The sequence below is a fragment of the Brachionichthys hirsutus genome, chromosome 12 (assembly GCF_040956055.1).
Source record: "Brachionichthys hirsutus isolate HB-005 chromosome 12, CSIRO-AGI_Bhir_v1, whole genome shotgun sequence".
Classification (NCBI taxonomy): domain Eukaryota; kingdom Metazoa; phylum Chordata; class Actinopteri; order Lophiiformes; family Brachionichthyidae; genus Brachionichthys; species Brachionichthys hirsutus.
The window spans coordinates 12,393,170-12,419,197 of record NC_090908.1 but is presented as its reverse complement, the minus strand read 5'-3'; the positions used below and the strand labels follow the sequence as shown (position 1 = coordinate 12,419,197).

Sequence of the window (26,028 nt, the reverse complement as noted above, 5' to 3'; positions counted from 1 at the left end):
AATAAGGTCATCAAAACGTGAAATAAATACCGACGCGAGCGCAAAATACATTCAAAGTTCAACGTTTGTGTAAAGTCTGCAGTTCACACATTTACACAGATTATAAAGAACCATAAATACCACACGCCTCACTGCCACACAAAACTAACAACCTACGTCTTCCAGTTTAAAGCTTATTGATGAGGCGCGCGTCACGCGACGACGACGACGACGGCAGCAGACGTGCAGCCCAGAAAGCGACGGAAGCGGTTCAACGGGATTTAAAACAAACGTGACGTCGCTGGCTCGGGTTCGTTACCCGGACGCGGGCCGCAGCCTCCTCACAGCAGGCTGTCCAGGCTCTTCTCGGCGCTCTCCTGGTCCACGGCGGCGGGGGGCGGGACGTATTTGTCGTGGTACTGCTGCAGGACGGCGACCACGTCGTGATGGCCGAAGTGCACCGCTTCATCCATCGGCGTCTTCCCCCATCTGAGAAAACCAGACGGCGTGTGGATGAGCGCAGCTCACCATGACGATGATGATGACGATGATGAAGAGGAACTCACCTGTCTCGGGGGGCCGGGTTCACCTTGCAAGCCTCCAGGAGGAAGCGCACCACCTCGGAATGCCCTGAAAGCAGAAACTCGTTTTAATTTTCATCAACTCCTTCCACCTCGTCTAAAAATAAAATTAAGAAATAAAAAGTTCTTAGTTATAAAACAAAATGCTTAAATATAAAGTTAAACGTCTGAAATGTACCTTCAGCTGCCGCCACGTGGAGCGCCGTCCTGGAGTCGTAGTCCCTCTGCTCCATGTCCATGGAGGACAGCGCGAACCTGCGCACACAAAGAACACGTTAAAAACTACAGCTCCCATCAGCCAGCAGGAGAGTAGGGCGTGGCCTAACCAGAATTACATTACAAGTCAAATAAAGAAAAGGAATCTGGATTCCTTCAGTGAGTTTCTGAAAAATTAGTTTCAAATAAAATCCTGCGCTAACCCCGCCCACAGGTGGCGCTAACGCAGCAGGGAACGTTTTATCCCCCCCCCCTGGCCTCCCACTCGAGGTCGCCAGAGGATAAAGCATGACGCAGGTTAGGGGCGGAGTCTATGACAGTCAGGGTGAGATGAGCACCTCCTCAGGGCGGAGGCGTCTCCCGTGTAGGCGGCGAACAGCAGGTTGATGACGGACCTCACCTGCAGAGGAAGACAAAACCAGAGTCAAACCGGGTTCACACCGGGTCGCACGGAAACCTCAACGGCCGAGGCCCGCGTCCACTTCCTGTCACATCTTCAGCCGTCCCGTCAGTAAGGGACAAATGGAAGACTTGTCCTCGCGTCTCCAAGCTTTACCTCCGGAGGCGGGTCAGGCTGGAACCGGTTCCATGCTGGTGCCGATCCAGGAGCCTTCCTGTGTGCTGTGAGGTCTGACGTGTTTTAACAGGACCGGATCAGGGTTCTGCGCACGCGTGTGATGATGTCATACGTATGGAATCACCGACCAATCAGATTTGATGAAACAGCTAACTCTGAAACGCTGTGAAGTCCAAGTCCAGGAGCTCGTCTGCTGCAGAACCTGGACCATCTTTAACCTGCTAGAAGGGGTGGAGCCATGATTTCTTTCCCCACCCACTACCTTGAGCACCCCTGTAGCCATGGTAACGGCGTTGGAACGTTCCCGGGACCCTCGAACCTGCTTTTGGGCTTTATATCAAGAATCCAACACGCAGAGCGTAAATCAAACACGTGGCGTGAAACCGCTTTGGGGTTTTTTCTTTGATGTAAACCTTTATTTTCTGACTGTTTCCGGTAAACAGGCTGTGAAAGGCTGAACTTCATCCATTCATCTTCAGTTCATTCGTTGCGTCGTGTCGTGGAACGCCTGGTTCCGGTTCCGGTTGAATAAATTATGGGTGCAGAAAGATCACGTGACAGATGATAGTGCTTTATTTGATTTTGTACAAGAACTCCACGGTTCTGTTCATCACATTCAAGGTCAGAATAGTCACATAAAACATCTACAAGCATGTAGACAGAGAACAGAACTCAAACTGGACAGCGGTGAGCTTGGAAGTGCACGGCTTCTTCTCACGGACTTTAGAACCAACCCCCACAGAATTTACCAGTTAAATAAATATAGTCATAAAAACGTGAATAAATATCTGCCATTTAAAGCAACCCTCACAATTCCAAGATCACCAAATCAAAAAAGACAGAAACTCAACGTACATTTTACGACGTTAAAACACTGATCGTGTGAGATTCAAATGACAAACGCAGCAATGGTGGAGAATACATGCATGAGGGAGAACGATGTCAATCATGAGCTGATGGTTTCCATGGAAACACTGAGTAACGGCATTCAAAAGCCCCTCGAGTTTTGATTTCACAGAGAAGGAATCACAGATAGTTGCCCCCGATTGGCTGAGCTGAGGCCCGACACGTCATGCGATTGGCAAAGGGAAAAGGAAGACGGGTTCGAGGATCAACCGGGTCGTCCCGTGGGAGGTAAACACGAAAGACGACCCGAGACGACGGGAAGTTCAAAGTTTAAACTTCAGTTCGTCTGTCCGGCTGCAGGACTTCAAAGACTTCCGTTCTGTTGCTTCAGATTTTTCGACACCAACTTTTAAGAGCAGCCTCCAAAACACAACGCAGCAACCAACGACTTCAGAGGAAGCAGATTAAATACCAGCATAAACGGAAAGGGGAATATCTGTGCAGCAGAAACGGAGCGGGAATGACAAGAAGAGGCTTCTGAATACTTTCCACCTCCACATCGATGGCGTCAAAAAATAAAAGACGGAACTCACACGACAAAGGAGGAGGAGCTCACGCACACACACAACCTAAGGCCTCTGCTGATGATCTGGGATCTCTACTTCCACACACACACACACACACACACACGAGAACCTGAGGCAGTTTACGGTCAAAAATGACACAATTCAGATTTCTTTGGTTTTTACCCAGCTGTTCGTGACTCCGCCTTTAAGGCGAGCGAGCCAACAGGAAGCGACACCGATAGGTCGGGTCATTCTAAAAATTAAAAATAAAACAATGCAGGAATTCGTTTTTGCCATTGTCCGCTGCGGTAGCGTGGCGGCGGCCTGTCGGATTTTTAAGCTGAGGGGAAGAAGGTGAAAACAGGATTTGAATGAAATAAAAAAGGATCTAATCTGGAATGACAACAGAAGTAAGAACGGCGACAGAGAACAAACACCAGTTCAGGAAGGAGACGAGTTCCCAGTGACCCGGCGAGGTTTGGAAGAAAGACAAACACGAGAAACAAGCACAAATGAGCCATTTTTGACTTCCTGTGTTCGCGTGGATCTTCCTCCCATTCCGTCCCAGACTCCCCAACCCGGTCACATCCCATGATAATCGTTGGGACACCCCGCAGCTAATCGATTTAAAAGTGATCAATTCTTATTTCCCATCAGCTACGTGTATTTTGGGGTCAATTCCGGGTCCAAAAGAAACTCAAATACCTGCTCTCCTTCAAACCCCTCAGAATTAAGATCGACGTTTTATTTTTTTTATTAATAAAGTTTATTTATTAAACTGTCATGCTAACCCGCTACGCTCCAGCCCAGGCTAACAGCTAAGCGACATGCTAACAACACAATCCAGTGTCGAACGACGATTATTCTGCCTCGACATCCAGACGCCAACGCACACAACTTCCTGCTTTTCTACAAAATATGACATTTCAAATCGACCTCGTCTCACACACACACACACACACACGCACACACTAAGGCAACATGCGGAGGCGGAGCCATCACAAATAAAAATCACACAAAGCCCCTCCCCCTGGCTCATCCGTAGAAACCGCTTCCCAAGCAATAAATACTGTATAAATACGGGGGGGCGCTGTGGGGGGGTCACTCGGGGGCGCGGTCCATCCTATAGACTACAGTGGTGGAGCTGTCCTGGTGCGACTCGGTCGGGGACACCTTCCTCCAGAGAGGCGCTTTCAGAGCCAGCTCTCGTTGGAGGCTCTCGTAATCCATCGGCCCGAAGTTCTGAAGCTGTTTTGAGCGACACGGACAACGAATTAGTCTCCGCTTGCACGAATGGAAGAGAACCCAGAACCCCCCCCCCCCCCCCCCGAGCCAGAACCCAGTTCATTTCATCATTTACCAACAGAACCGGCGCCGACAAACGGCTCAAACTATCACCGACTTCTTCGTCGGAGCGTTTTATTTTTGTCATAAATGGCGAGAAGGTCATTCGTTGCGCCGCGGCCTCCGTTACAACAAATGTAGGCGGGGCTTATCTCTCTACCGTCTTCATAAGAGGAAACCAGAGACGCGTCTGAAACGCCGGCAGCACCGCGAAAACAGGAAGACAAGAGAAAAGGGCTTCACGTGCAGCGTTAGGAGCCCAGCGTGTTAGCATGTTAGCCCACGGCGCCCGCGTCCTCAGAGACGTTTGTGCTGCGTCCTTACCCGCTGGTCCCCGCCCTCTCTGCGGGGGTCGTACTTCTTGGCAAAGTGCCTCAGGTTGTCGTAGTTGTGGAAGTTAAAAAGTTCGACGAGGTCCTGGAAACGACGAAGACGACAGACGCGTCAGAGACCGACGGCGTGACAAACAACAAGCCCCCCCCCCCCCCCCCTTCCGTTTCCTGACGTACCGTGCAGAACTGGATTCCCCGGACCGAGTTGCCCAGCTTGTCTAGCGGTGGCGACCAGCACATAATGCCCATGACGTTGGGCACGACCAGCAGGATGCCCCCCGCCACCCCGGATTTGGCCGGCAGGCCGACCTGCGACGGAGGAAGCAGACCGGTTACAGCGCCCGTCCGTCCGTCCATCCGCCCTCCGTCCGTCCCTCTTACTCACGTGGAACGCGAACTGTCCCGAGAAGTCGTACATGCCGCAGGAGTGCATCAGGCTCAGCGTGTTCCTCACCGCCTCGGGGCTCAGCACGCGCTCGCCCGTGATTGGGCAGATGCCGCCGTTAGCCAGGGTGGCCGCCATGACGCTGGCGCTCTCAGAGTTCACCTCGATGGAGCACAGCTGGGGGGGGGGGGGCAGAAAGGCAGACTGGGTCACGATGCGAGAGGAGACTAAACCCGGAAGAGGACCAGAAACCGGACACTCGAGGTGGAACCGATGGCGGCGGAGGAAGGCGGCGTCCTCTGATGAAGGGAAGAACTGACCTGGAAGTAGAAGTCCAGGGCAGAGGTCATGTCTGTTCCCTCCGGGAAACACTGCAGGGAGAGAGTTTGAAACATTCGGGAGCGTTAAAACAAAACGAACCGCATCAACGCTCGCTCTTCCTCTCAAGAACCTTTGAACCACATCATCTTCGTCGCTTTGGCTTCCGTGGCTCAGAGAAACAGGAAAGCCGATCAATAGTTCAGACCTTTTTCTCTTTCAGGTAGTAGCCGATGGCGAAGTTCCTGTCGCCGGACTCCCGCTCGGACTGGAATCTGTGGCACAACGAGAGCAAAGTCAGCGCCACGCCACCGTGACGCGGTAGCACGAGCCACCGTTAGCGTACACGCTAACAAGCGCTGCTACGCTAACAGATGCTAATCGCTCGACCAGAGTTACTTACGTGGCGTTGCTGAAACCCACGTACTCGTTTCCAGACATCTTCTTCAGGAAGTTCATGATCTGGAGGGAAACACGCGTCAGGTGCGCCATTACGGGGTCGGGGATGCCGTTACGGGTCGGGGACGGCTCCCGGCGCTAAACCGAAAAGCGCTTTGGTCCCTGCCTTGAACGTTCTCGTACTTACATAGTCAAATTTTTCTGCGTTGCTCGCACCTTGCTGTGGAGAGAAGAGAAGAAGAAGCGGTCAGGCCGGTTCCACCGGAGGGATGCTGCAGAGCTAAGATGAGAATGCTACTGCTGACGAGTTAAAACTACTGAAAGACACGATGCAAGTCGGCTTGAAATCACAAATGCGATGCGAAGAAGTCAAGAATCATGACGGAGATGCAAAATATCGAGAAGTCTGGGAGGAAAGGGAGATTTAGGAGAGTTCAAGAACGCGTCTCACCGTCGTGTCTAAAAACAGAATGCTCCCTGACGTGTGTGTGTGTGTGTGTGTGTGCAGGTTTGTATTATGGGTTACAATCATACAGGTGTGTGCGGATACATGTACTGTAGGTCAACGTGTCATCTGTGAGCAGAGCCTGTCAGTCAAAACTGAGGGTTGGATGGGAAACCGCCGGGAGGATCAAATGAACTTTATGGAGCGTTCGTTGCTCGGTGATGCCGCTTGTCCCCCCCCAAAAAAAGGAGAAATAAAAAGGCGAAAGGACACGCAACGACATTTAGAGTAAAACGGGATTAAAGGAGCAGTTCGCCCAAAATGTCAGTCGTTCTCTACGACGTGTAAAAACCACTGAATCTGTCCCTCCCTCGCCATGAAAAGGCGGGTCGGCTGTCTTGTGCCTCCTTTCTACGACGCCCCCTGCATTAAAACGCCACGTCGGGTCACTTGGATCCGTGTCTCCCTGTTTGACTAAAAGGATTAAAAGCCATCAACCGGTTTTCAGGGCGGAGCTTCAGGCTCCCGGATTTTCCTCCGGCGGGTTCACGCCGGCTGCGATCTTGTTTTGCCCGTTTTAAATCCTCCTCCTGAAATGTTTTAGGAACCATCGATCAGCTATCGACCCCCAAACGCGAGCAGATAGCGACTGACGTTTCACTTTTGGGAGAACTGGTCCTTTAAATGTTGACCGTTCATCATTACATTTTAAACGGCGAATGTTTCATGCGTGGTCTTTATTATTATTATTAAGGGTTAAAGGTGGCGCCGCTGATGGGGGTGTTAAAGAGTCTCTAAACGGGGGTTCTACAGCTGATTGGAGGAGGCAGACGAGGGGGGGGGGGGGGGGGGGGTCAGAGGAGGAGGAGAGTGTGAGGCGATAGATATGGAAAAGGAAGAAGGAATTACCGACGTCATTTGACCTGCAGCAGCAGTCATTATTTCCCACAGTTCCTAAGTCTGGAAAATATGCAACATACAAGAACAGCAACAGCATGTAGCCTTCAAGCACCATGTAACAACAGTTTGGGGCATGCTGCCACGGCAACCATCCCATAGTTTCCCCACCGAGGTCAGAGCAGCCCGACGGCATGACTTTAGTGGATCGTTATAAAAAATAAAAAAAAAAGAGAAACGCAGCGAGACTCCGACGCCGACCGGCCACGCTCGGGTCGCGGTGCCGGTCGAGAGCAACGCAAACAGGACCGGCGGTTCCGCTCTGGAGAACGCCTCCCGAGGAACGCCGACATCGGGAAACGAGCAGAACGAGATCTGCTTTCCTCCGATTCATTATTCACGAATGCAACCCGGAGGACGGCGACGGCGGCGACTCGGTTTACACAGGAAGCAACGTCAACAAAGGGCAACGCGTCTGGTCAACCGAAAATTATGGGAGATTAGGAATCTAAAAGTTAAAATGCACCAGAAGGAAAAACGGCAAAGCGAGAAACGGAACCTCACGTTGTAATCAAACGACTCGACGCAGAGATCCGAGTTCGGATTCCTCGTCGGCAAAGTCCGGAACTAAAAGCCGTTTTATCAAACATCAGAACGCGATCTGGTCCGGCCATCGGCCAGGACGCCTTCCTGTCATGGAAGGAGACGGCGTTGCGTCGATTTACAGAGATCACGACAAAATCTAGAATTCAATGAAGCAAAAAAAAAAAGAAAAAAAAAAAGGGCCGAAGCAAATATCTAAAAGCAGCAGGAGTTCAGAGACGGCCGAGTGAGCGTGCCGATAGCTGCAGAACGAGCGCCAGGCGGCCTCTCGCCTCGCCGTCAGCCGTGATTCACGCCGGGCTGAGGTGGGTGAGGTTCTACCACGCTTCCTGTTCCGCGTCTGCAGGTTATTTTCAGGGACAATAACGGCGAAAGACAGAGAGCGCCGAGCCGAGACCTCCGGGGAGGATTAGTCATAAATCGCAGCGAGAAGACACAAGGTGGCGCCGGAGGCCAACGAAATGCCGCACAATCCCGCATTACGGTCATTCACATGCTAATTTAGATAAACAGTGAAACCTTATCTGCTAGCAATATTGACGCTAACCTTCATTCTATCTGCCGACACCCAACACAAACACACTCACGCCTGCACTTACCTTTATCAGTGAAGTACAAACAATGGCGCCGGCGTTCACCATCGGGTTGTGGGGCTTATCTGCAACGCAACAAAGTTGAAACCGTCGGCTGTTTGCATAAAGACGGAGCAAACAAAGAAGGGAAAGAACACGAGCAGAACCCAAATAGACTCGAGACGGACGAGAGCCTTTAATGTCGGGTTCCGTTCACGGCAAAGCGACGGGATCCGAACCGACGGCGGCTCACCGTCTTCATCCAGGAAGAGCTTGTTGAAGCGCAGCCCGCTGGGCTCCTTCCCGATGAAGCTGTGCACGTACTCCGTGCCGTAGTCGTTAACGGCGACGGCGTACTTCAGAGGCTTGATGCAGGACTGCAGGCAGAACGGGACCTTGGTGTCTCCGACCGTGTGTCTTCAAAGAGACAAACAGGGCAGCGTCTGAGAACGACGCGTAACCCCCGGGACGCTTTACGGCGCGACAAAGGAGCCGCGGCATCTTTACGACTTCCTCGCCCACGCAAACGGAACCAAAACACACGGTCCCAAGGAATCTACCCGCAGCCAATCAGAGCGACAAAAGAACGGCTCGCAGGAGGCGGAGCGTAACCGCGCCTCACCTCTGTCCGTCCACGGTGCACAGCGAGACGGCCCACAGGTCGGGGCTGAACTTGGCGAGCTGAGGAATGTAGTCGGCGACCTGGAAGAGAGGCAGAGGCTCAGCTCACAGCCGGCGGGCGAGGCCGAGGCGTCAATGGAACGTTCCCTCCTCATCCTCACGAGGATGAAGAGGGAAAAAAAATCCACCCCAAGATGTTTAAAGGAGATTCTCCTCACATTTCACACGAGACGGGCGCTGGGACGAGGATCTTAATTCGATTAGAAATACCCGCCAACCAAAACGGTTTCCCCGTATTCTCATAGCGGAAAATCGGATTTGTTTTTAGTGCAGGGAAATCTGTAAATACGGGAAAACGAAAAATAAAGCTGCGAAAGGGAACCCCCCCCCCCCCGGTCCTCCTGTTGATTTGTACGACAGGTACGACTGGATCAACGATCCGACAGCATAAACAAAGAATGTGAATGAAACCCCCCCCCCCCCCCCCCACCCCAATTATCTTCGGCAGATATTCAACTCGCACGGCGGCATTCACAGAAAACCGCATCGTTAGCGCCGGCCGACGGCGACGCGCCGAGCGAAGGACACACCTGTCCCGCAGAGAGATCTTTGGCGCTCTCGTACAGCTCGTCGATGTGGGAGGAGAACAACTGGAAGTCTGGGATGACGAACTTCTTGCGGAAGGCCTGAGTGAGCAACACGATGTTGCTCTGGACACACCTGAGGAACAAACCACAGAGAGCGTGCGGAGATATCGCGGTGAGAAGGGTGTGCGTGGGGAAACGTCTGCGAATGTCAGCGATGAAGAAAGCATCGTCATCGTCATCACGCCACAGAGAGATGAATGGACAGTTTTAAAACGCAGCTTCTGGGCCATCTGAGCAGCAACCACCCGAGTCAAACGTCGGTTTCACCTCTGCCTCATCAGGAGCGCACCAAGAAAAAGTGAAACTAAAGCGACAGACTTCCTGTAAATGGGCGCGTTTGTAGAGAAGTTGGGCTTTGATATCAGCCATCGTTTTATTTTAAGACTGTTTTCGGCTTGCAAAGTGAAAGTAAAAGCACGTTGGGGACCTCCAGACACAATTCCTGCTCCCAGAAAGCACTGCAACGTGCGTCCGTGCAGATACGCGCCCTTTCTCCAGCGGCAGCATCGGAAAGCTGTGACCGTTAGCTAAAGAACCGAGGCGGGTCTTACTTCTTAAACTGGTGGCGGTCCAGCGTAACGCCGTCTTCCGTGTTCCGCAGAGTCTCCTTGAGGGTGTCCATGCACTCCTTCAGTCTGGGGTCCCCCGTGCGGAGCCCCGTGGTTTTCAGCGCCTACAAATATAAAGCCGCGTTTAGACGAGAAAAATCAAACAGCGAAGAGCAAAGAGGCGACTCGACGTCACAGTCGGGCCGGGCTGAACTTCAAAGGGGCTTACTGTGAGAAACTTATGAGCGGGAATCGTCTCCTGACCTTCCGCCACCGTGTAGAAGAGCAAGTCCTCCAGGCTGGGGAGGCTGCCGGCATTTCTCCTTTGGGGAGGAAAAGAGAGAAAAACGGCCTCAGCTCGGTGGCGACTCCCGACTAGTCCTGTTTAACTCCGCTACCGGCTGACCCATGCTCGGTTTGACAGCAGGAATTCTCCGTCTTTAGTCTCCCCCCCGAAGCTCCCGGCTCCGTAAAACCAACACGGCTGGCCGTTTCACACGCCGGTCGTGACGCAGCAGCGCGGTCTACCGTCCCAAGCCGCATTTTAGACCCGACATCGGGATGACTCTGCGGTTTTCTTTTCTCCTCTTGTGGGCCGTAGACTAATGGCTCCGCCTCCAGCCGAGGTAAACGTACCAGAGCGTGTGCAAACAAATCTAGACCGGCTGAAATCCTGCCCGCCAGGCATGCGTGATCAAAAGGGCGCGTTACTGCCGATGGTTGTCCTCCACCTGCGCAAGGTAACCCGATCACAAACAAAGGGCAGAGGCAGGAACGGGACACGAGGCGCTACGATGAAACATTCCCGAGTCCAGATCAGCTGGGAAAGGCGACTAAATGAAAAAGATTCCTGCAGAGAAGCCGAGTCAGCGCTAAATCACAGCCGTATTCGTGTTCTGTTCTGGGTCGCACGGGGACCGGGACCCAACGCCGCCTCAGCCGGTATAAAAACCCGACGGGTCCTCTCGGGCGGCCACGGCGTGAACGTGACAGATCGGGTGCGATGAAGCTTCAAACAGCTTCAGAAAGCCTCTTCATCCTCACGGGCAGATGGCTCGGGCCGCTCGCCGCCGCATGACTGCTCATCGGTGGAAGAACAACACTCGTGAGCTTCCCGGATGCCGGACAAAGAGCGGTTTGAACCCCCAGGATTGCGACGCCGTACGAGCAGACGGTGGCGCTGAGGAGCAAGAAAATGTAGAGATGTTTTTTTAAATCTCGTCTCAAAGCACATTCTTGTCCACAGTCCCAAGGAAATAAATGATCCCATCGTGCCTGCGAGGCTTTCACCAGGGTGACAGTAACCCGCGTGTCCCTGTAAGTTACACCAGCTCCACTGTCGGGGCCTTTCTCCTCCAGCGGTATCGTGAATTAAATTTAGACCGGTTTATCCGGTCCATCGGAGCAGACAAACCAGAAACGATTGAGAAAACATTAAAGAGTGAAAAATGAGAAGTCATTTTATGCAAGTTACGTAGAACCCCCCCCCCCCCCATGAGGGTAACACGGGTTATTACCACATTAGAACACCCTCACACTCGTGACGGCATCTCCACGGGACGTGAAATACGAACACAATCCCGATTTACTTCGGTTTAAGTCGTGGCGGCATATTTATAAAAAGATGAGGATGAATGGCCGCTACAGACGTGAATAGCTAGCTAGACGTCACTTTCGTTTTGTACTCTATATGCTAAACGCGCGCGCGGTGCGGCAAGCTCGCCACTGGGAGACTTTGTCGCGCGGCAGTTGCCGAATGTTAGGTAAACGCGCGCGCGGCGCGGTAAGCTCGCCACCGGGAGACTTTGTCGCGCGGCAGTTGCCGAATGTTAGCTAAACGCGCGCGCGGTGCGGCAAGCTAGCTACTGGGAGACTTTGTCGCGCGGCAGTTGCCGAATGTTAGCTAAATGCGTCACGACTTGACGCCGCGTTTACGTTCATTCACACATACTTGTCGCTGTCCGCTTCGCTCCCGACACCGTCTTTCTTCACCTCCACAGCCGCGCCTTCGGTTTTCGCGCAGTACGGGCGGAGCTGGGCGGCGGCGTAGGGCGCGGCGCGGAACGCCGGGCGGCGGCGCGAAGCGGCATGGAGGACCCTCAGCAGGCTGGCTCGGGAGTCGACGCGGGAGGCGCCGGAACAGCAGCGGCGGGCGGGCACCAACCAGGCTCTCTGTCTGGAGCCGGACAGGGGACGCTTGAGGCCGGCTTCCAACAACTCCTTCAGCACTGTCGAAACCCGAAAATGGAACATCTCAATCTTCTCAGGCGGTTAGAGAGAAAGTCTCAGCTCGAAAAAGAAAACGTTCCGGCGGCAGCGGCGCGCGCGTTGAGGTTTATGACGCTCCCGTGGTCCGCTGGAGGCAATGAGTCACAGCCAACCGCGTCAGGACGTAAGTACAGAGTGGCCACGCCCACTTCGCTTCTATTGGTGGATAGGCAGCCCGCCTCCAAATAATATGGAAATTGAGCTGGCTAATTCGCTAAACCTACTACTACCCTCTCTAGGTGTCTTCAAGGCAGGTTTTTGTGCAAGTTTCTCTTTCGAGCTTCTCCCCCAGTGCGGTGTGTTTTTGGTGACGCGGTCCTCTAAACATCCGGACTCACTTTCGTGCTGAAGGAGGCGGGCTTTGACTTTGAAGAACCGCCTAACAGTCCGAACTCAGGGCATCAATTTCCCCCGGCGCGCTGCTGAAGCTTCTTTCCAAGTTTCCACGTCTTCCTGCCACGAACGCAGAGCGGCGTGATGTGGAGGCCCGTGATCTGCGCCGCGGGCCTTTTCCTCTCTCTGCTGCGGGCTGCGGCGGCAGCAGAGCCGGACGGCGAGGTGGAAATACACGTCGTGTTCAAGCCCGAGGAATGTCACCCCAAGAGCAAGAGGGGAGACCTGATGAACGTTCACTACGACGGCTTCCTCGCTGCCGACGGTTCCCAGTTCTACTGCAGGTTGGTGGGCTGAGAACAAACAACAACTCAACAGCAGAGAATGTGCTGTAGTTCTTGCTGTTTGATTTTTACACTCAATTTGTAGTTCTTAATCCCACTTTTAAAACCTCCTCCTCAGAATCACGTTTATTATTATTTTTATTCTAATTTCAATAAAAAGTATTTCTGAGTCTGTTTTCCATCCGGTACCGTCTGACCTGTCCTATCGACCTTCAGCAAATCAATAGTTAAATCTCCCAGATCCGGATCAGAGCCTGGAGAACATGGCAGCAGAACACCATGGCAGGTACGGACTGAAGTTCTGGTGCTCCCGTTTCAGCCGGTCGGACAAAGCGGGTCACCCTCAGTGGTTCGTGCTGGGCGTGGGACAGATCATCAAGGGGCTCGACATCGGCATGGACGACATGTGTGCCGGGGAGAAACGGAAAATAACCGTCCCACCTGCCCTGGCCTTCGGGGTGGACGGCAAAGGTAAGAAAAACAAAAAGATATTTCTCAACACAGAGAGCTGCAACTTGGTCAAATGAATAATTTATTCATTGTCATCATGTAAAAATAACAACAAATAATTTAATTTTGCTTAGCTGTCGTGATTTATTCACTAAATTACCTCAATCCAACGCCATACTTTAACTCTGTAAAGTCAAGTTGGGATTGCTTTGTGTGCCCCCGATGAACCAGGCCCGGTCCCGCCCAACGCCACGGTGGTCTTTGAGGTGGAGGTTTACTCCGTGTCCCAGGGGCCACGCAGCCTGGAGGCCTTCGGGAAGATGGACCTCGATAACGACAGGAGCCTCACGAAGGATGAGGTGACGACAGTTCAGAATCTTCAGAATATACATCCATTGTGATGGAGCCTGGCGCCCCCTCCTGGCAGGAGGACTGCAATAAAAGACCCCCCAAAAGCACCCTGTCCTCGTGACATCATAAGGAATGAAGTTCACATCTAAACGGCACATATCGTAAACATCTGTTGATTGTAAACGATAATTATTAGTATTAATCAACCCCAAAGTTTCTAGAGTATGAAATATATCTTGTATTTTTATTTTCAGATAAAGAAACACTTGAAGCTGCAGTATGAGAAGGATGGGAAACCACGGAACGATACTTTCTATGAGAAGATTGCCGATGACATCCTCCGCAGGAACGACCAGGACGAGGACGGACAGCTCAGCGCGAAGGAGTACAATATATATAAACACGACGAGCTCTAGAGCTGCTCTGTTGGGTTCCCAAAATAGATGAGAGGAAAAATACACGGTCACGTTTTTATACTTTAGGAGACTGACATTCTTATTTTCGTGATCAAACGTATATTTGATCAGTATTGATTACATTTTGCAGCACATAGAAGAAGCCTCTGTGTTGACCGCTGTAGCGCTGGACGGAGCGACCGGCTCTCAGGACGCCTCGAAGTGACTGCAGTGGCCATGTTTGTATTTTCAGACAAGTTTCAATTTTTATGGTGAAAATGATTAATTGAACGGTTCTTGTATTTTGTCAACAAATCAGTGTAAATGGGAAAGTGCCACAAGTCACGTTTTTCTTATTCCCTTGGTGGAAACGATGGATTCTGTTTTTTTTTGCTGCAAATTTTGTATGGAGAACAAAATATTTGCATTTGTGTGGAACATATTTGGAGAGAAAGAACCAGATAAATGTTTTCTGATCATTTTCGCTTTGATTTTCCGTCTCAAAGGGATTAATCATTGATGGGTTTCATTTTCACTACGTGTAAGTTTTACGTGTTTTTTTTTTAATTCAATTCCTGTTGAAGTGTGCACAAACTAACCACTAGGGGGCAGTGCTCAGCCACAAACAGTCAAGTATGGACCTTAGTGTGACGTAAAATAAAAAGTCTTTATTTAATGAACAAAGTGCCTCAGCAAACCCAAAAAAGTTACTTTGATTTTAAAATCCCATGTTGTATTTTGAAATATATAAAAATAAATCACCTGAGATGTATAAAAATACATTTATTAAATAGTTACTGTTCATACGCTGTACTTTGAACTGGAACTTGATCCTCAGTTGATCTCCAGTTTGACCGGCGGCAGCCGGATGGCCGCTGCTTTCACCTCTGCTGTCAAATCGACCCCCAGCGGCGCCCTGCGACGTTATAATAATCAGCACGCCAGAGAAAACGAGTCCCGGCGCCGTCCACAGATCAATCGCCGTCGACTTACTTCGGTTCGTAGCGGACATCCACGCCCGGCGGCAGGATCCCCTCCCCCGCTCTCAGCCGCTCGACGCCATTCCTGGTTGTAAAGAAGCGCACTTTGTTGGAACGGACTCCAATGCGGCGAATCAAAGCGTTCCCCGAGCGGCGGCGTGCGCACCACGCTATCATCACGCCGTTGTCCGTGCAGAATTCGCCCGGAGGACAGAGCAGACGCAGTCCCGCCGTCTCTGCGATGACGCTCAGAGTCTTGCGGACGTACCGGTTGCTGGCGACGCCTCCGGAGAGCACCTGGGACGAGCAAGGAGCAAACCCTGAGTCGGCTGTCGTTCACCGGATCGCCACGAGCCGAACGAAAAGCGCTCACCAAGGTCGGGCCGCTCGGCGGCAGCAGGTTGTTCGCCTTGCAGAACAAGATGGCCCGATGTGTGCGCCTCGCGAGGTGGCACGCCACCGCGTGCTGCGCGGCGGCCGCGATGTCGTTCGCGCACGACAACGGCGTCCCCCGTGCGACGCCTACGAGACACGAACGCCGTCCCGACATTCATTTTCACACTTTAACGGCTCCGCCGGTCCCCGTACCTTCCTCCGCCTCTTTCTTCACGATCGCCACCGTGACTTGGTTCCGCAGGCCGGCGAATGAGAAGGAGCAGTCGAGCGTCCGCGCCATCGGCGTGCTGAAAGCGAACCTCTTCCCGTCGCCGCCCTCGGCCAGGAGCTCGATGGCCTGCCCGCCGCTGAGTCTGGAGCACGCCGGGTGTTCGATGAGGGACAAGCGTCTGGCCACCTGTGGATTCCAGAACGCAGATCGTGTGGGTCAAACTGGTTTCAGTCACGTTCCAGGTCCGTCCCAGAAGCCGGCGTCGCGTCGGCAACATTCTACCGAGCTCACCTTGTCCAGCATGTCGCCCGGGGCCTCGTCCAGGTTGCGCCCCAACAGCAGGAAGTCGGCGACTCCTCGAGCGACGGCGAGAAGCGAGTGGCCGCCGGAGACCAGCAGCACCAGGAAGGGGAACGCCACGGGCTGGAGCATCCTGACGGTCAGGGCGTGGGCCTCCATGTGGTGGATTGGGATGAAGGGCTTACCGTGCCGCCTCACGAACCCCCGGCTGAACTCCAGGCCAACGGCCAAGCTCAGGGCCAAGCCGGGCTTGACGGTGGCGGCCACCGCCGCCAGCCGGCTCGGGTCCACGTCGCTCCGGGTCAGGGCCTCCTGGACGACTCGCTCTATGTGTTCCCTGTGGAGCCGCTGCGCCACCGTGGGGACGATGCCTCCGGACCTGCGGCACCCAGAGGAGAAAGCGTGTCAAAGCGGGAGCCCGCAGGAAGTGAACCCGACACCGGCCCTAACCCTAACCCTAACCCACCTCAGGTGAACTTCTTTCTGCGAATGCAGAGACTCGCCCAGAATGTCGCCGGACTCGTCCAGCACAGCGGCTCCGGTTTCATCGCAGCTCGTCTCGATGCCCAGAACCAGCCTGGACGATGATGAGGAGGAGGAGGAGGAGGAGGAGCAACAACAGGCTGCTCTTAAATGGAGGACCCGAAGGAGACGTTGAACTTTGGGAGGGAACATCTTGTGTTTGTAGTCCAGTAACTAAAGGTCAACCTAACACGGAGCCGCCATTTGGGTTTATAATGTGGAAAATAAACACAGACGAAAGCGGCAACAAGAAAGCCGAGTCTGGACCACAAGTCTTTTCTGCTCTTCCGTTTCCGTCTGGCGGTGTCACACGTAAATAAATCCGTGCACTTTCGAGCTTTTCACCTTGGATTAAGGACCCGAAAAGGCGATGATGATAATAATAGATCAAACACCAGGCTACCATTGTACGTGTGAAGGTGATTTATTTTTAAAAGAACATTATTTGAAAAAGAAATTTAGAAAATAAGGAATAGGACCAAATATTCGGTGATTTCCGTTCGGGACATTTTATGCCGATGCACAAGCAGGAAATCACGTGACCAAGCGGCGAGCAGCGAGGAGCGACCAAACTGTGTTTCCGTCCGAGGTCGTAACGCAGAAAGGGGGTAAATACGACATTTTGTGTTACTTATAATCATCGATATGTTTTGGTTTGCTTCCGGTAGCGGCGCTGCGACTACTAAAATGGCGCTGCTTCGCGTTCAAAAAGAATGTCGCACGTAATGTGACGTGGTGCCTTTACGGACGCAGGAAAAGTGCGTTTTGAATAAATATCGCAGTAACTTCTTAAACACGTAATACACGTGACTGAAATGTTATTACTTATTGTCATGGTAACTTAAATGACCCAGGTTATACTGAGACTTCCTGTATGACGTCACGAAGTCGGCGTTTCGTGAAAGCGCTGGTTTACTGAACGCTTCGTGTTTCCCTGAAGGAGCCATGGAGCATCCGACTTGTTTGTCGGACGAGCTGAAGCAGTTCGTTGTTAGCGACGCCCCGCCGACGGTTTATTACATCCCAGGTTTCATCACTGAAGACGAGGAGTCCCACCTTCAGCGACGCGTCTACGGGTCTCCCAGAACCAAGTGGACCCAGCTGTCGGGCAGGAGGCTTCAGAACTGGGGGGGGTCACCGCACCCCAAAGGCATGATGGCGGAAAGGATCCCCGACTGGCTCCGGGCGTACTGCGACAGAGTTTCCTCTCTGGGTGCGTTCGGAGGGAGAACGGCCAATCACGTGCTGGTGAACGAGTACAAAGAAGGGGAGGGGATAATGCCCCACGAGGACGGCCCCCTTTACCACCCGACCGTCACCACCATCAGCCTGGGCTCGCACGCCGTCCTGGACCTCTACGCCCCCGTCGGCGGCCCGGGCGGCGCCGCGCCGCAGACGGAGGCGAGCCGCTTGGTCGCCTCGCTGCTGCTGAAGCCGCGGAGTCTCCTCATCCTGCAGGACGAGACGTACCGGCGGCTCCTTCACGGCATCCGGCCCGTCGCCCGGGATACGCTGACGGACAAGGTGGCCAACCTGGCGGCGGCCGGCGCCGCGCCGGGAGAGACGCTGACCCGAGGGACACGGGTGTCCCTGACCGTCCGGCACGTACCGAAAGTGATGAAGACGAAACTCGTGCTCGGGAGGAAGTGAAGAGAAGAACGTCGATCTGGCCTGTTTGGTTCTTCGGAGGGAATGTCTTCCGCGCCGTCCTCTGGACGGGACGAAAGAGGACAAAAGAGGACAAAAGAGGACAGACAGGCCGCAGAGCTGTCCCTCACTGTTTGATTGTTGAGCCTATAAAAATGTTAATCGCTGTGTTTGTGTGTCCATTATTTATTTGTTGGTTTTAGCGCTGAGGACGCACACACACACGCACACACACATGCACAAACACACACGCACACACACACACACACGCACACACACACACGCACACACACACACTCGATAAGTCCCTGTCCTGGAAATCCACTGACGCTCCTCCCGTCTCGCAGGACAGCGGCCGAACGATGGAGCCGCAGACGAAGCGCCGGAGAGGCTCGTCCGACGCATCCGACGCCTGGCTCGCCCGTCCCGTCCTGTCGGACGAGCAGTCGCGGGACGTGCCGCTGATCGAGGCGTTCGCCGCCCCCATCGTCGACAAGAAGGAGACGTCCCGGCTGGTCCGGGAGCTGAGCGGCCTCTACCCGCTGGGCCGGCTGCAGCACGTGAAGCGGGTGCGCGCCGTGGCGGCGCCGGGCGGCCCCCACCCTCTGGAGGTCCTCCTGTGCCCCGTCGGCGACGCCCCGGGGGCGGAGGCCCCCGACATCGACGCGCTGCTCCCCCCGGATCGAGTCGGACGCCACGGGCTGGGCGAGCCCTTCGTGGTCAGGGTGCCCTCGCGCCCCCCCCTGACCCGGGCCCAGTTTGAGCTGGTGAGCCGGCACTGGCCCACGTCCTTCCACGAGGACAAACGGGTGACGGGCGCCATGAGAGGCGAGCTCTTCGGTCCGGATCAGAAGGCCCGGATGCAGGCGTACATGACGGCGGCGCTGAGCGCCGCCAGGGCCGGGGGGGCGGCGGGGATGGAGGCGGTGGGGGCCGTGGTGGTGGACCCGGCGCTGGAGAGGATCGTTGCAGCGGGTCACGACTGCAGGCGGGACCACCCCCTCCATCACGCCGTCATGGTGTGCATCGACCTGGTGGCGAGGAGCCAGGGGGGCGGGTGCTACTCCTTTGACAGACACCCCGCTTGCACGTTCTCTCCAACCAATCAGGAGCAGCCCGGCGTAGCGGCGAGCTCCCAGCCGTACTTGTGCACCGGCTACGACCTTTACGTGACCCGAGAGCCCTGCACCATGTGCGCCATGGCGCTGGTGCACTCCCGGATCGGCCGCGTCTTCTACGGGACCGCCTCCGCCAACGGCGCTTTGGGGACGGCGTGCAAAATCCACGTGCTGAAAGATTTGAACCATCGCTTTGAAGTTTATAAAGGCGTCCTGGGGAGGCGGTGCGAAGAGCTCCGTGACGGACGCACGGACCCGACGGCCGGCGTTTGACCCAAGGAAAGAGTTACAGCACGTTGTGTTTTTAATAAAGCTTTAAATCATTCAAATGAGTTGAAGCAGAGGAAAATCAGCAGCAATAACCTTAAAGGCGGAGACGCGGGGGGGGGGGGGGGGGGGCTGCGGTCCGACACGCCAGAGACAAACCGGTGGAAACAAACATTTTAATCATCAACAGGAAGTCTCGAGAGCCGCGGCGAGCGAAGCGTCCCGACCCGGAGCGCCGCCGAAGACGCCGCCGACCTTTAATCTGAAAGCGTTAATCCCATTTCTACTCGTACACGAGATCCGTTTAAAAATAAAAAGCTTTCAAATCAATTTCAAACAAACGATTTACATAAAGCAAAAAACAAAAAGCATCGATGATGACGATGATTCCATTCGTCGCTCGGCGTGGACGCCGTTCGACGCCCGTTACAAAAAGTGACCGTACCGATAAGCGATGAGACGCGGGCTCCTCGCCGGAGGAAGTAAACATACACCGGGGGGGGGGGAGGGGGGGGCATCTTCGTGGTTATTCATACTCATTATTTATGCTGGAAGTGAACCAAGAAGCGCCGCCGCTGCCCGGGCCAGCCCAGGACCGTACGGGCCAGAACCAAAAACCACACAAGGGTTCAATATTCACATAAGTTACGATGCGTGCGGCGTCCCGTCGGCGTCCCGCCGGCCTCCCGCCGCCGCACGCACACAGGAAGTAACACCCGTCTACGGCAGCTCAATACTTGTTGATGCCGAAGATCCTCACGCCGTGCAGCTGCGGCAGCTTGGGGATCAGGACGCTCAGCAGCGAGGCGGTGTTGACCACGAAGTGGGCCGGGTCGTACTTCGAGTAGAAGCTCGCCAGGAAGTACCTGCGGAGGAGGACAGACGTTCACTAACAGAGCGGGGGCGGGGCTACCAGAAAGGCGGCTCACACACACACACACACACACACACGTACAGGATGATGGGGGAGATGGTGAAGAACTTCCTCGACGACGTGAACTGCACGCCGTAGTCCAGCTGCTCCCAGTGCGTGAGGAGGCGGGCCTTCCCCTGGTCGGGGGTCTCGAACGGCGTTCCTTTCACCGCGTGCATGAAGACGTACATTCCCTGCGAGGACAGAAAAACAAAGGTGAACGGGGGGGTGGGGGCGTGGATAACGACCCCGAGGGACGCCGCCGTCCAATGAGAGTCCACTCGCCAGGTTGTGGATGACGTTGGTCAGCGTCCACACGACGGGCACGCTGAAGAACGGGATGCTCAGCAGGACGACGTGCAGCATCCCCACGCCGAGCGCGTACGTCAGCCAGATGCCGCGGCTGTTCATCACCCGGGTGTTCGGGTTCACCTCGCTGTGTGCCACGCCCACATTCATCGCGCTCTGCGGAAGACGGACACGTGCACGAATATACTCGCTATGCTAATTCATAAATCCAGCTGCTGCACTCTCCCCTCCCTGTAAGTGTGTGTGTGCGTGCGTGATAAGATCTTGCACCATCTTCGTGCACTTTGCCCTCTGGCACACGCACGTCCTGCTGGATGGAAGGTGATTAGCAGCATTTTTCCCACCACATCCCTAATAAAGGCCTCGCGCGCGGTGACGTAGGTGTCAAAAGACAGGTACGCGCGCGCGCGCCTTGCCCCACGGGAGGGGGGGGGGGGGGTAAATGTCAACTACTCCCCTCACGTTACGTTACTTATTACATTAGGGCGCTGACGTTCACCTCGGTCGACCAGATATCCAGCTGATGCATGACGTAACAGATCTATTGGATCGATAACAACAAAATGACCGCCGGCAGGCCCGAGACAACTTTAAAAACAAAAGTATTGGACAATAATTGACTTTAATCGGACACAAAAAAAATACGTGTTTTGATGTTCGAAACGCCGCCAGTGGCTCCGTCTAATTCCTGGCCAGTTTCATCGCTGAAGTAAGTACCTTGTTTAAAATACCCTTTTATAAACAATGGAACGAAGCCGTTACTGGTTTCGTCATAAACCCCGATGATACATTTTCTTTAAGCTCCATTTTGCCTCTATAACAGGTACGTAAACAACCCCGGACATGTTCGTTTCCAGTAAATACCCTAGACCACACCGCCACTATTAAAACCCAGTTAGCCAGAGGTAATACGTACATAAAAATAAAAAAACACTTTTATGGCGGCAACAAGCACAATTAGTACCAAAGCAACGTAAACTTACAAGTAGTTGCGTACAGAGGAATTACTTGTAGGCGCAAAGAGCTACGGTCAGAAACGATTTCTCCTCTTGTTGCTCAGACGGCACGTCGGAGACGGAGCCAGGCGGAAGTGACGTAGATTTCAAACCATTCACTGCTGCCCCGCGTCTTGACTTCTCAGGCTCGTATGTGTTAAATGTGTCTACGTAAAAGGCTACGTTAAAATTCCAATGATATTTATTCGATTAATATGGTTAGTTGTGCTTAAGTTACATTTCCCGTGGTGTGATAACGCCACCGACATTGATTTAAAAAATAGCCTGACGGAAATAAATAGCACCTACGAGTTTCAGTTCAGGGTTCAATTCCCAGTGGTTTCTATACCCGCCCTCTCTCCGCTTTCTAGCCAATCAACGTCCGAGGAAGGGGGCGGGAACGAACTGTTTTCCGGCTCGTGTCTGTTGTTTACCAAACACCGACCGAGGAGCTGCTGTCAAGAGAATCCGAACAAGTCAGTGTTTGATTTCCACCAACAAAGCTTTGACGGACTAAATATTAACAAAGTTAATGGAAAATTATCATTTAATTTAGATTTAGCGTGTCAGCATTTGGTCCAATTCCGGTTTGTTATGCTAACGAGTCTGTCGCTAGGCTAAAAATCGACATGAACTCGGTCCCTCCATCAGTCTCATCCCCATTCCCTTTGATCATCCATTCATCCGTAGACGCCACGCCCTCGTCGTGGCCCAGAAACAGCGACCTGAATGCCTTTCATCTTCTCGTCAGGCGCCCGAGCAGCATGAAGCAGCTGCCGCCGGACACGGTGCGGCTGCTGTCCAGCTCCCAGGTCATCGCCTCTGTGGTGAACGTGGTGAAGGAGCTGATGGAGAACGCTCTGGACGCCGGGGCGTCGAGCGTCGATGTCAAACTGGTACCTCGAGTTGGATGATTCTGTCACAAAGTCGTTGGTGCATCTTGTATTCGTAATTATACGACATGTTTGCAGCTTCAAATGATTTTAGCTGCACCTCGAAGTTGGTTTTGATTGATGGAACGATTCTGTAAGACAATAATTTCCCGTTGAACAACGCCTCGCGGCGCTCCTTTCTCCTGTCGGATCCTGTACTTCAGGAGAACTACGGTCTGGATCGGATAGAAGTGCGAGACAACGGCCACGGAATCAAAGCCGAAGACGCCCCCGTGATGGCCGCCAGACACTTCACGTCGAAGATCGGCGGCCAGGAGGACCTGGAGCGACTGGAGACGTACGGCTTCCGGGGAGAGGCGCTGGGATCCCTCTGCGCCGTCGGCGAGGTGCGAAGCGACTCGAGTCTGAGCTGATAATAGAACGAACGGCGCTCGTTCATCGCCGCCCCCCCCCCCCCCCCCGTCAGGTGGCCGTCATCACGAAGACGGAGGACGAAGACGTCAGCACTCAGTACGCGCTCAACTTCACGGGGGAGGTCGTTTCCCAGAAGCCGTCTCACTTGGGTCAAGGTAAAGCGCCAACAGCGGCGTCCAGGCCGGGTTGGACGCGGGTGATCACTTCCTGTTCCTCGTCTCTTCCAGGCACCACTGTGAGCGTCCGGAAGCTTTTCCAGAACCTCCCGGTCAGACGGCAGTATTACTCGTCCTCCAAGAAGTGCAGGGACGAACTGAGGCGCGTTCAGGACCTGCTGCTGGCGTACGCCATCATAAAGCCCGGCCTGAGGCTCACGCTGGTCCACGACAAGGTCGGTGACGTCTCCGTCTTCAGGGCTCATTATCCTGCAATTACACATTTCTTTCAGCCCCCCCCCCCCCCCCCAAATAAACATGGCCGCCTGTTGGGAGAAAGCTGCTGAACGCAGCTGCGAATTTAACCCCGGATTCAGTTTCGGGCTGAGTCGGGGACGTCTCCGTCTTCAGGGTTCAGGACAAAGTCGGGGACGTCTCCGTCTTCAGGGCTCAGGACAAAGTCGGGGACGTCTCCGTCTTCAGGGCTCAGGACAAAGTCGGGGACGTCTCCGTCTTCAGGTCCGAGTCGCGTCATTAAACGGGCTCGTTCTAGGATCACGTTGTGATGACTTTACTTTGTGTGTCGCCGTGGAAACGAGCACTCTGTGAGCAGCGGCCACCAGGTGTCCTTGTCAGTCTTCAGATGGCTTTCCTGTTCGCTGGCGGCTTTTAATGGACGTCTGGAAGCGTGCACGTGTCGTTCCGTGCACCGCTGGAGATTTAAATAAAAACGCATTCGAGTTTTTAACATTTACACGTTTGTGTTCTGTATCTCTAAGCTGGTGTCGGCCTGTTCCTTCACATAACAGCTGATTAATCAGCGGCGGAATTATTCTGCAATTACACATTTCTTTCAGCCCCCCCCAAATAAACATGGCCGCCTGTTGGGAGAAAGCTGCTGAACGCAGCTGCGAATTTAACCCCGGATTCAGTTTCGGGCTGAGTCAGTGTGTACACAGAAGTGTTATGGGGGGGGGGGGGGTGCTGATTTGTACAATCAGCACCCAGTTGCCCCTATCCCTTACCCCCCCCCCCCCCCCAGTCACGCTATTCGGCCCGGGTCGTGTTTCACGGTGCCTTCAGGAACCGATTCGCATGTCGTAGCCGAGCGCGTGCTTCGTGACACCGACACCGGCGAACACAAACTGCAGCCGAAGTCGTTTTACGTCCGACATAAAAAAATAAAACCACACAGAGGTCCCAGGAAACGCACCGCGGCGTCCTCGTGTTGTCATGGCGACGTCATTCCCAGAGATCAGATGTGCCGGAATGTGAGTGGAATCATTCCGTTACGTCGTCACGTTTTTATTTTTCACGCTCTTCCGTATATTTGTCTCCTGAGCTTTGCTGCACACACGGAACCAAACGCGCGACCCTCCGATCCCGCCTCCGGCGCCGCGGGCCCGGGTGTCGCCTGACGTGGACTCTCGGTGTCGTGTGGTTGCAGGTGGCGGTCTGGCAGAAGGCCCGGGCGGCCGATCACAGAAGCGCCCTCGTGGCGACGCTGGGATCCGGCGCCGTCGGCAACCTGCTCCCGTGCCACCATCGCCAGGAGCAACCGGAGGTTAGTTCGGGGAGAAGAGGGAGGGGAAACGGGGAACCAGGCCACAACCTGAGACGCACCGGGGGGGGGGGGACAGCGTCCTCGGCGGCGATAAGGTCAGGTTAAACGGCGAGATGCGGCGCTTCTGAGCAGCACGCTGTTCTTGACCGCCGGCCAACGACCTCATCGTGACCGGCTGGTCTGGAGCCAGCAAATGTGGTCAGTTGGCGGCTCGCCAACTATTCCCTTTGCCCTTTTCTCCCGACTTCTTGCCTGATGGAAAGTGAGTGCTTTCTGTTCGTAATTCGATTACCGCGGCGCGCTAACGTTCTGCTTAGTCACGCTAGGCGCCGGTGGGCTCGTACCTGCTGCCCGCCTCCCCGGCTAATCCGCCCCGACAGATGTGGAGCGCCGCCCCCCACCCCGGCGCCGCTCTCCTTTTCCACTCTGTTGTTGTTATTTTGCTGCTGCTCGCCGGTTCCCCACTTATGAGAGCGACCTTTCACCTTTTTCCTCCGACTTCCTGTCGCAGTGAAAGAGAGCGAAAGCTTAGCGATCAAGGGCAGCGGCTTGGCCGTTTCGCCGGGGCCTCGCTCGGGGAGGGTTAAAAGGAGCTGCTCCTCTGCAGAACAAAATGGGACACTGGTTTTTTTTGGGGGGGGGGGCCCTCCGGGGGGCCCAGAGGTGCCGTTTGTGCTCTCATAAACTGACCCTAATGAGCAGAAGGAGAGCGGCGCACATGTGCCCTGACCTCAAACCGCCGTTCATTTATTAACTTCGTTTGCGTGCGTCGCTGCCCATAATGAGGGGAGGGGGGGGGGGGGGGGCGCAGCTGTTTCACTCGCAATCTGTACAACATTAATAGCGTTCCATAATTTTTTTACGAGCCTCCATTCTCCACGGAGTGTCGAGTCATCAGATTCGGCTTCAGGAAAGCGTTCCGTGTGGCTAAAACACGACGACTCGGCGTCTTCCTCGGGAATCGGGTCGATGTTTAGACATCGGGAGTGGAACAGAACGTTCCCGTGACTGAGATCAACCCATTCCCGGCTCGGGGAGTCGCGCAGCATTCCCTGTTAGCCTCTCACCCGCGGCTGCGCCGAGGTTAGCGTCCGCCGCCGGGTTGTTAGCCGCCGATCGCGATGCCGAAGACCGGCGTTAGCGACGTAACTTAAAAACGTACTGACGGATCTCGATGGAATGTTCAGGAAAGGTTGGGAATGTCACCTGGAACAGACGGCTACATTCCGGTGCTGATCCAGATCTCCGTGTGGACGGCGTCGATCCAGTTAGGAGGGGAACGAGCTGCTTGGTGGAGGTCTGAGCCTTTCTGTTTTCACAGATTCTC

At 54.2% G+C, this 26,028-nt stretch overlaps 7 protein-coding genes across 8 annotated transcripts in view; 4 read left to right on the top strand and 3 right to left on the bottom strand.

Annotated features, from left to right (window-relative positions):
- Positions 1-318: 318 nt before the first annotated feature.
- On the bottom strand, positions 319-12,129 carry glsb (glutaminase b). Of its 2 annotated transcripts, none has more exons than XM_068746115.1 (18): positions 11,828-12,129; positions 10,106-10,199; positions 9,880-10,001; positions 9,272-9,401; positions 8,683-8,762; positions 8,314-8,477; positions 8,088-8,146; positions 5,731-5,763; positions 5,548-5,606; positions 5,353-5,419; positions 5,147-5,197; positions 4,827-5,003; positions 4,619-4,750; positions 4,434-4,526; positions 1,115-1,176; positions 739-815; positions 546-609; positions 319-468 (listed from the first exon to the last, which is right to left on the bottom strand). In XM_068746115.1, exons 1-18 carry the CDS (start codon positions 12,127-12,129, stop codon positions 321-323), a joined length of 1,914 nt encoding a protein of 637 aa, XP_068602216.1. In that variant the 3' UTR covers positions 319-320. The 2 variants fall into 2 exon arrangements, with proteins under 2 accessions (XP_068602216.1, XP_068602217.1); XM_068746116.1 differs by having other exon boundaries at positions 10,106-10,196.
- A 492-nt stretch (positions 12,130-12,621) lies between these two features.
- Positions 12,622-14,739, top strand: fkbp7 (FKBP prolyl isomerase 7). Its single transcript, XM_068746644.1, has 4 exons — positions 12,622-12,821; positions 13,141-13,292; positions 13,503-13,630; positions 13,877-14,739. Exons 1-4 carry the CDS (start codon positions 12,622-12,624, stop codon positions 14,036-14,038), a joined length of 642 nt encoding a protein of 213 aa, XP_068602745.1. The 3' UTR covers positions 14,039-14,739.
- A 73-nt stretch (positions 14,740-14,812) lies between these two features.
- On the bottom strand, positions 14,813-16,579 carry osgepl1 (O-sialoglycoprotein endopeptidase-like 1). The gene is made up of 7 exons (XM_068746623.1): positions 16,371-16,579; positions 15,896-16,283; positions 15,586-15,790; positions 15,371-15,519; positions 15,164-15,294; positions 15,011-15,082; positions 14,813-14,933 (listed from the first exon to the last, which is right to left on the bottom strand). Exons 1-7 carry the CDS (start codon positions 16,577-16,579, stop codon positions 14,852-14,854), a joined length of 1,236 nt encoding a protein of 411 aa, XP_068602724.1. The 3' UTR covers positions 14,813-14,851.
- Positions 16,580-16,965: 386 nt separating this feature from the next.
- alkbh6 (alkB homolog 6) lies at positions 16,966-18,225 on the top strand. Its single transcript, XM_068746688.1, has 2 exons — positions 16,966-17,034; positions 17,367-18,225. Exon 2 carries the CDS (start codon positions 17,372-17,374, stop codon positions 18,074-18,076), a length of 705 nt encoding a protein of 234 aa, XP_068602789.1. The 5' UTR covers positions 16,966-17,034; positions 17,367-17,371; the 3' UTR covers positions 18,077-18,225.
- Positions 18,226-18,426: 201 nt separating this feature from the next.
- adat3 (adenosine deaminase tRNA specific 3) lies at positions 18,427-19,464 on the top strand. The gene has a single exon (XM_068745973.1). The coding sequence runs from the start codon at positions 18,436-18,438 to the stop codon at positions 19,462-19,464; it is 1,029 nt and encodes a 342-aa protein (XP_068602074.1). The 5' UTR covers positions 18,427-18,435.
- A 33-nt stretch (positions 19,465-19,497) lies between these two features.
- Positions 19,498-21,754, bottom strand: ormdl1 (ORMDL sphingolipid biosynthesis regulator 1). Its single transcript, XM_068746218.1, has 4 exons — positions 21,664-21,754; positions 20,657-20,836; positions 20,414-20,565; positions 19,498-20,324 (listed from the first exon to the last, which is right to left on the bottom strand). Exons 2-4 carry the CDS (start codon positions 20,828-20,830, stop codon positions 20,189-20,191), a joined length of 462 nt encoding a protein of 153 aa, XP_068602319.1. The 5' UTR covers positions 20,831-20,836; positions 21,664-21,754; the 3' UTR covers positions 19,498-20,188.
- A 371-nt stretch (positions 21,755-22,125) lies between these two features.
- The window catches only part of pms1 (PMS1 homolog 1, mismatch repair system component), a 4,523-nt gene continuing 620 nt past the window's right edge, over positions 22,126-26,028 (top strand). Inside the window, exons 1-6 of the mRNA XM_068745972.1 lie at positions 22,126-22,151; positions 22,427-22,571; positions 22,772-22,954; positions 23,035-23,137; positions 23,210-23,373; positions 24,585-24,701. Of these exons, the coding sequence (XP_068602073.1) occupies positions 22,440-22,571; positions 22,772-22,954; positions 23,035-23,137; positions 23,210-23,373; positions 24,585-24,701 (699 nt within the window). The 5' untranslated portion in view covers positions 22,126-22,151; positions 22,427-22,439. The remainder of the gene's footprint in view (positions 22,152-22,426; positions 22,572-22,771; positions 22,955-23,034; positions 23,138-23,209; positions 23,374-24,584; positions 24,702-26,028) is intronic.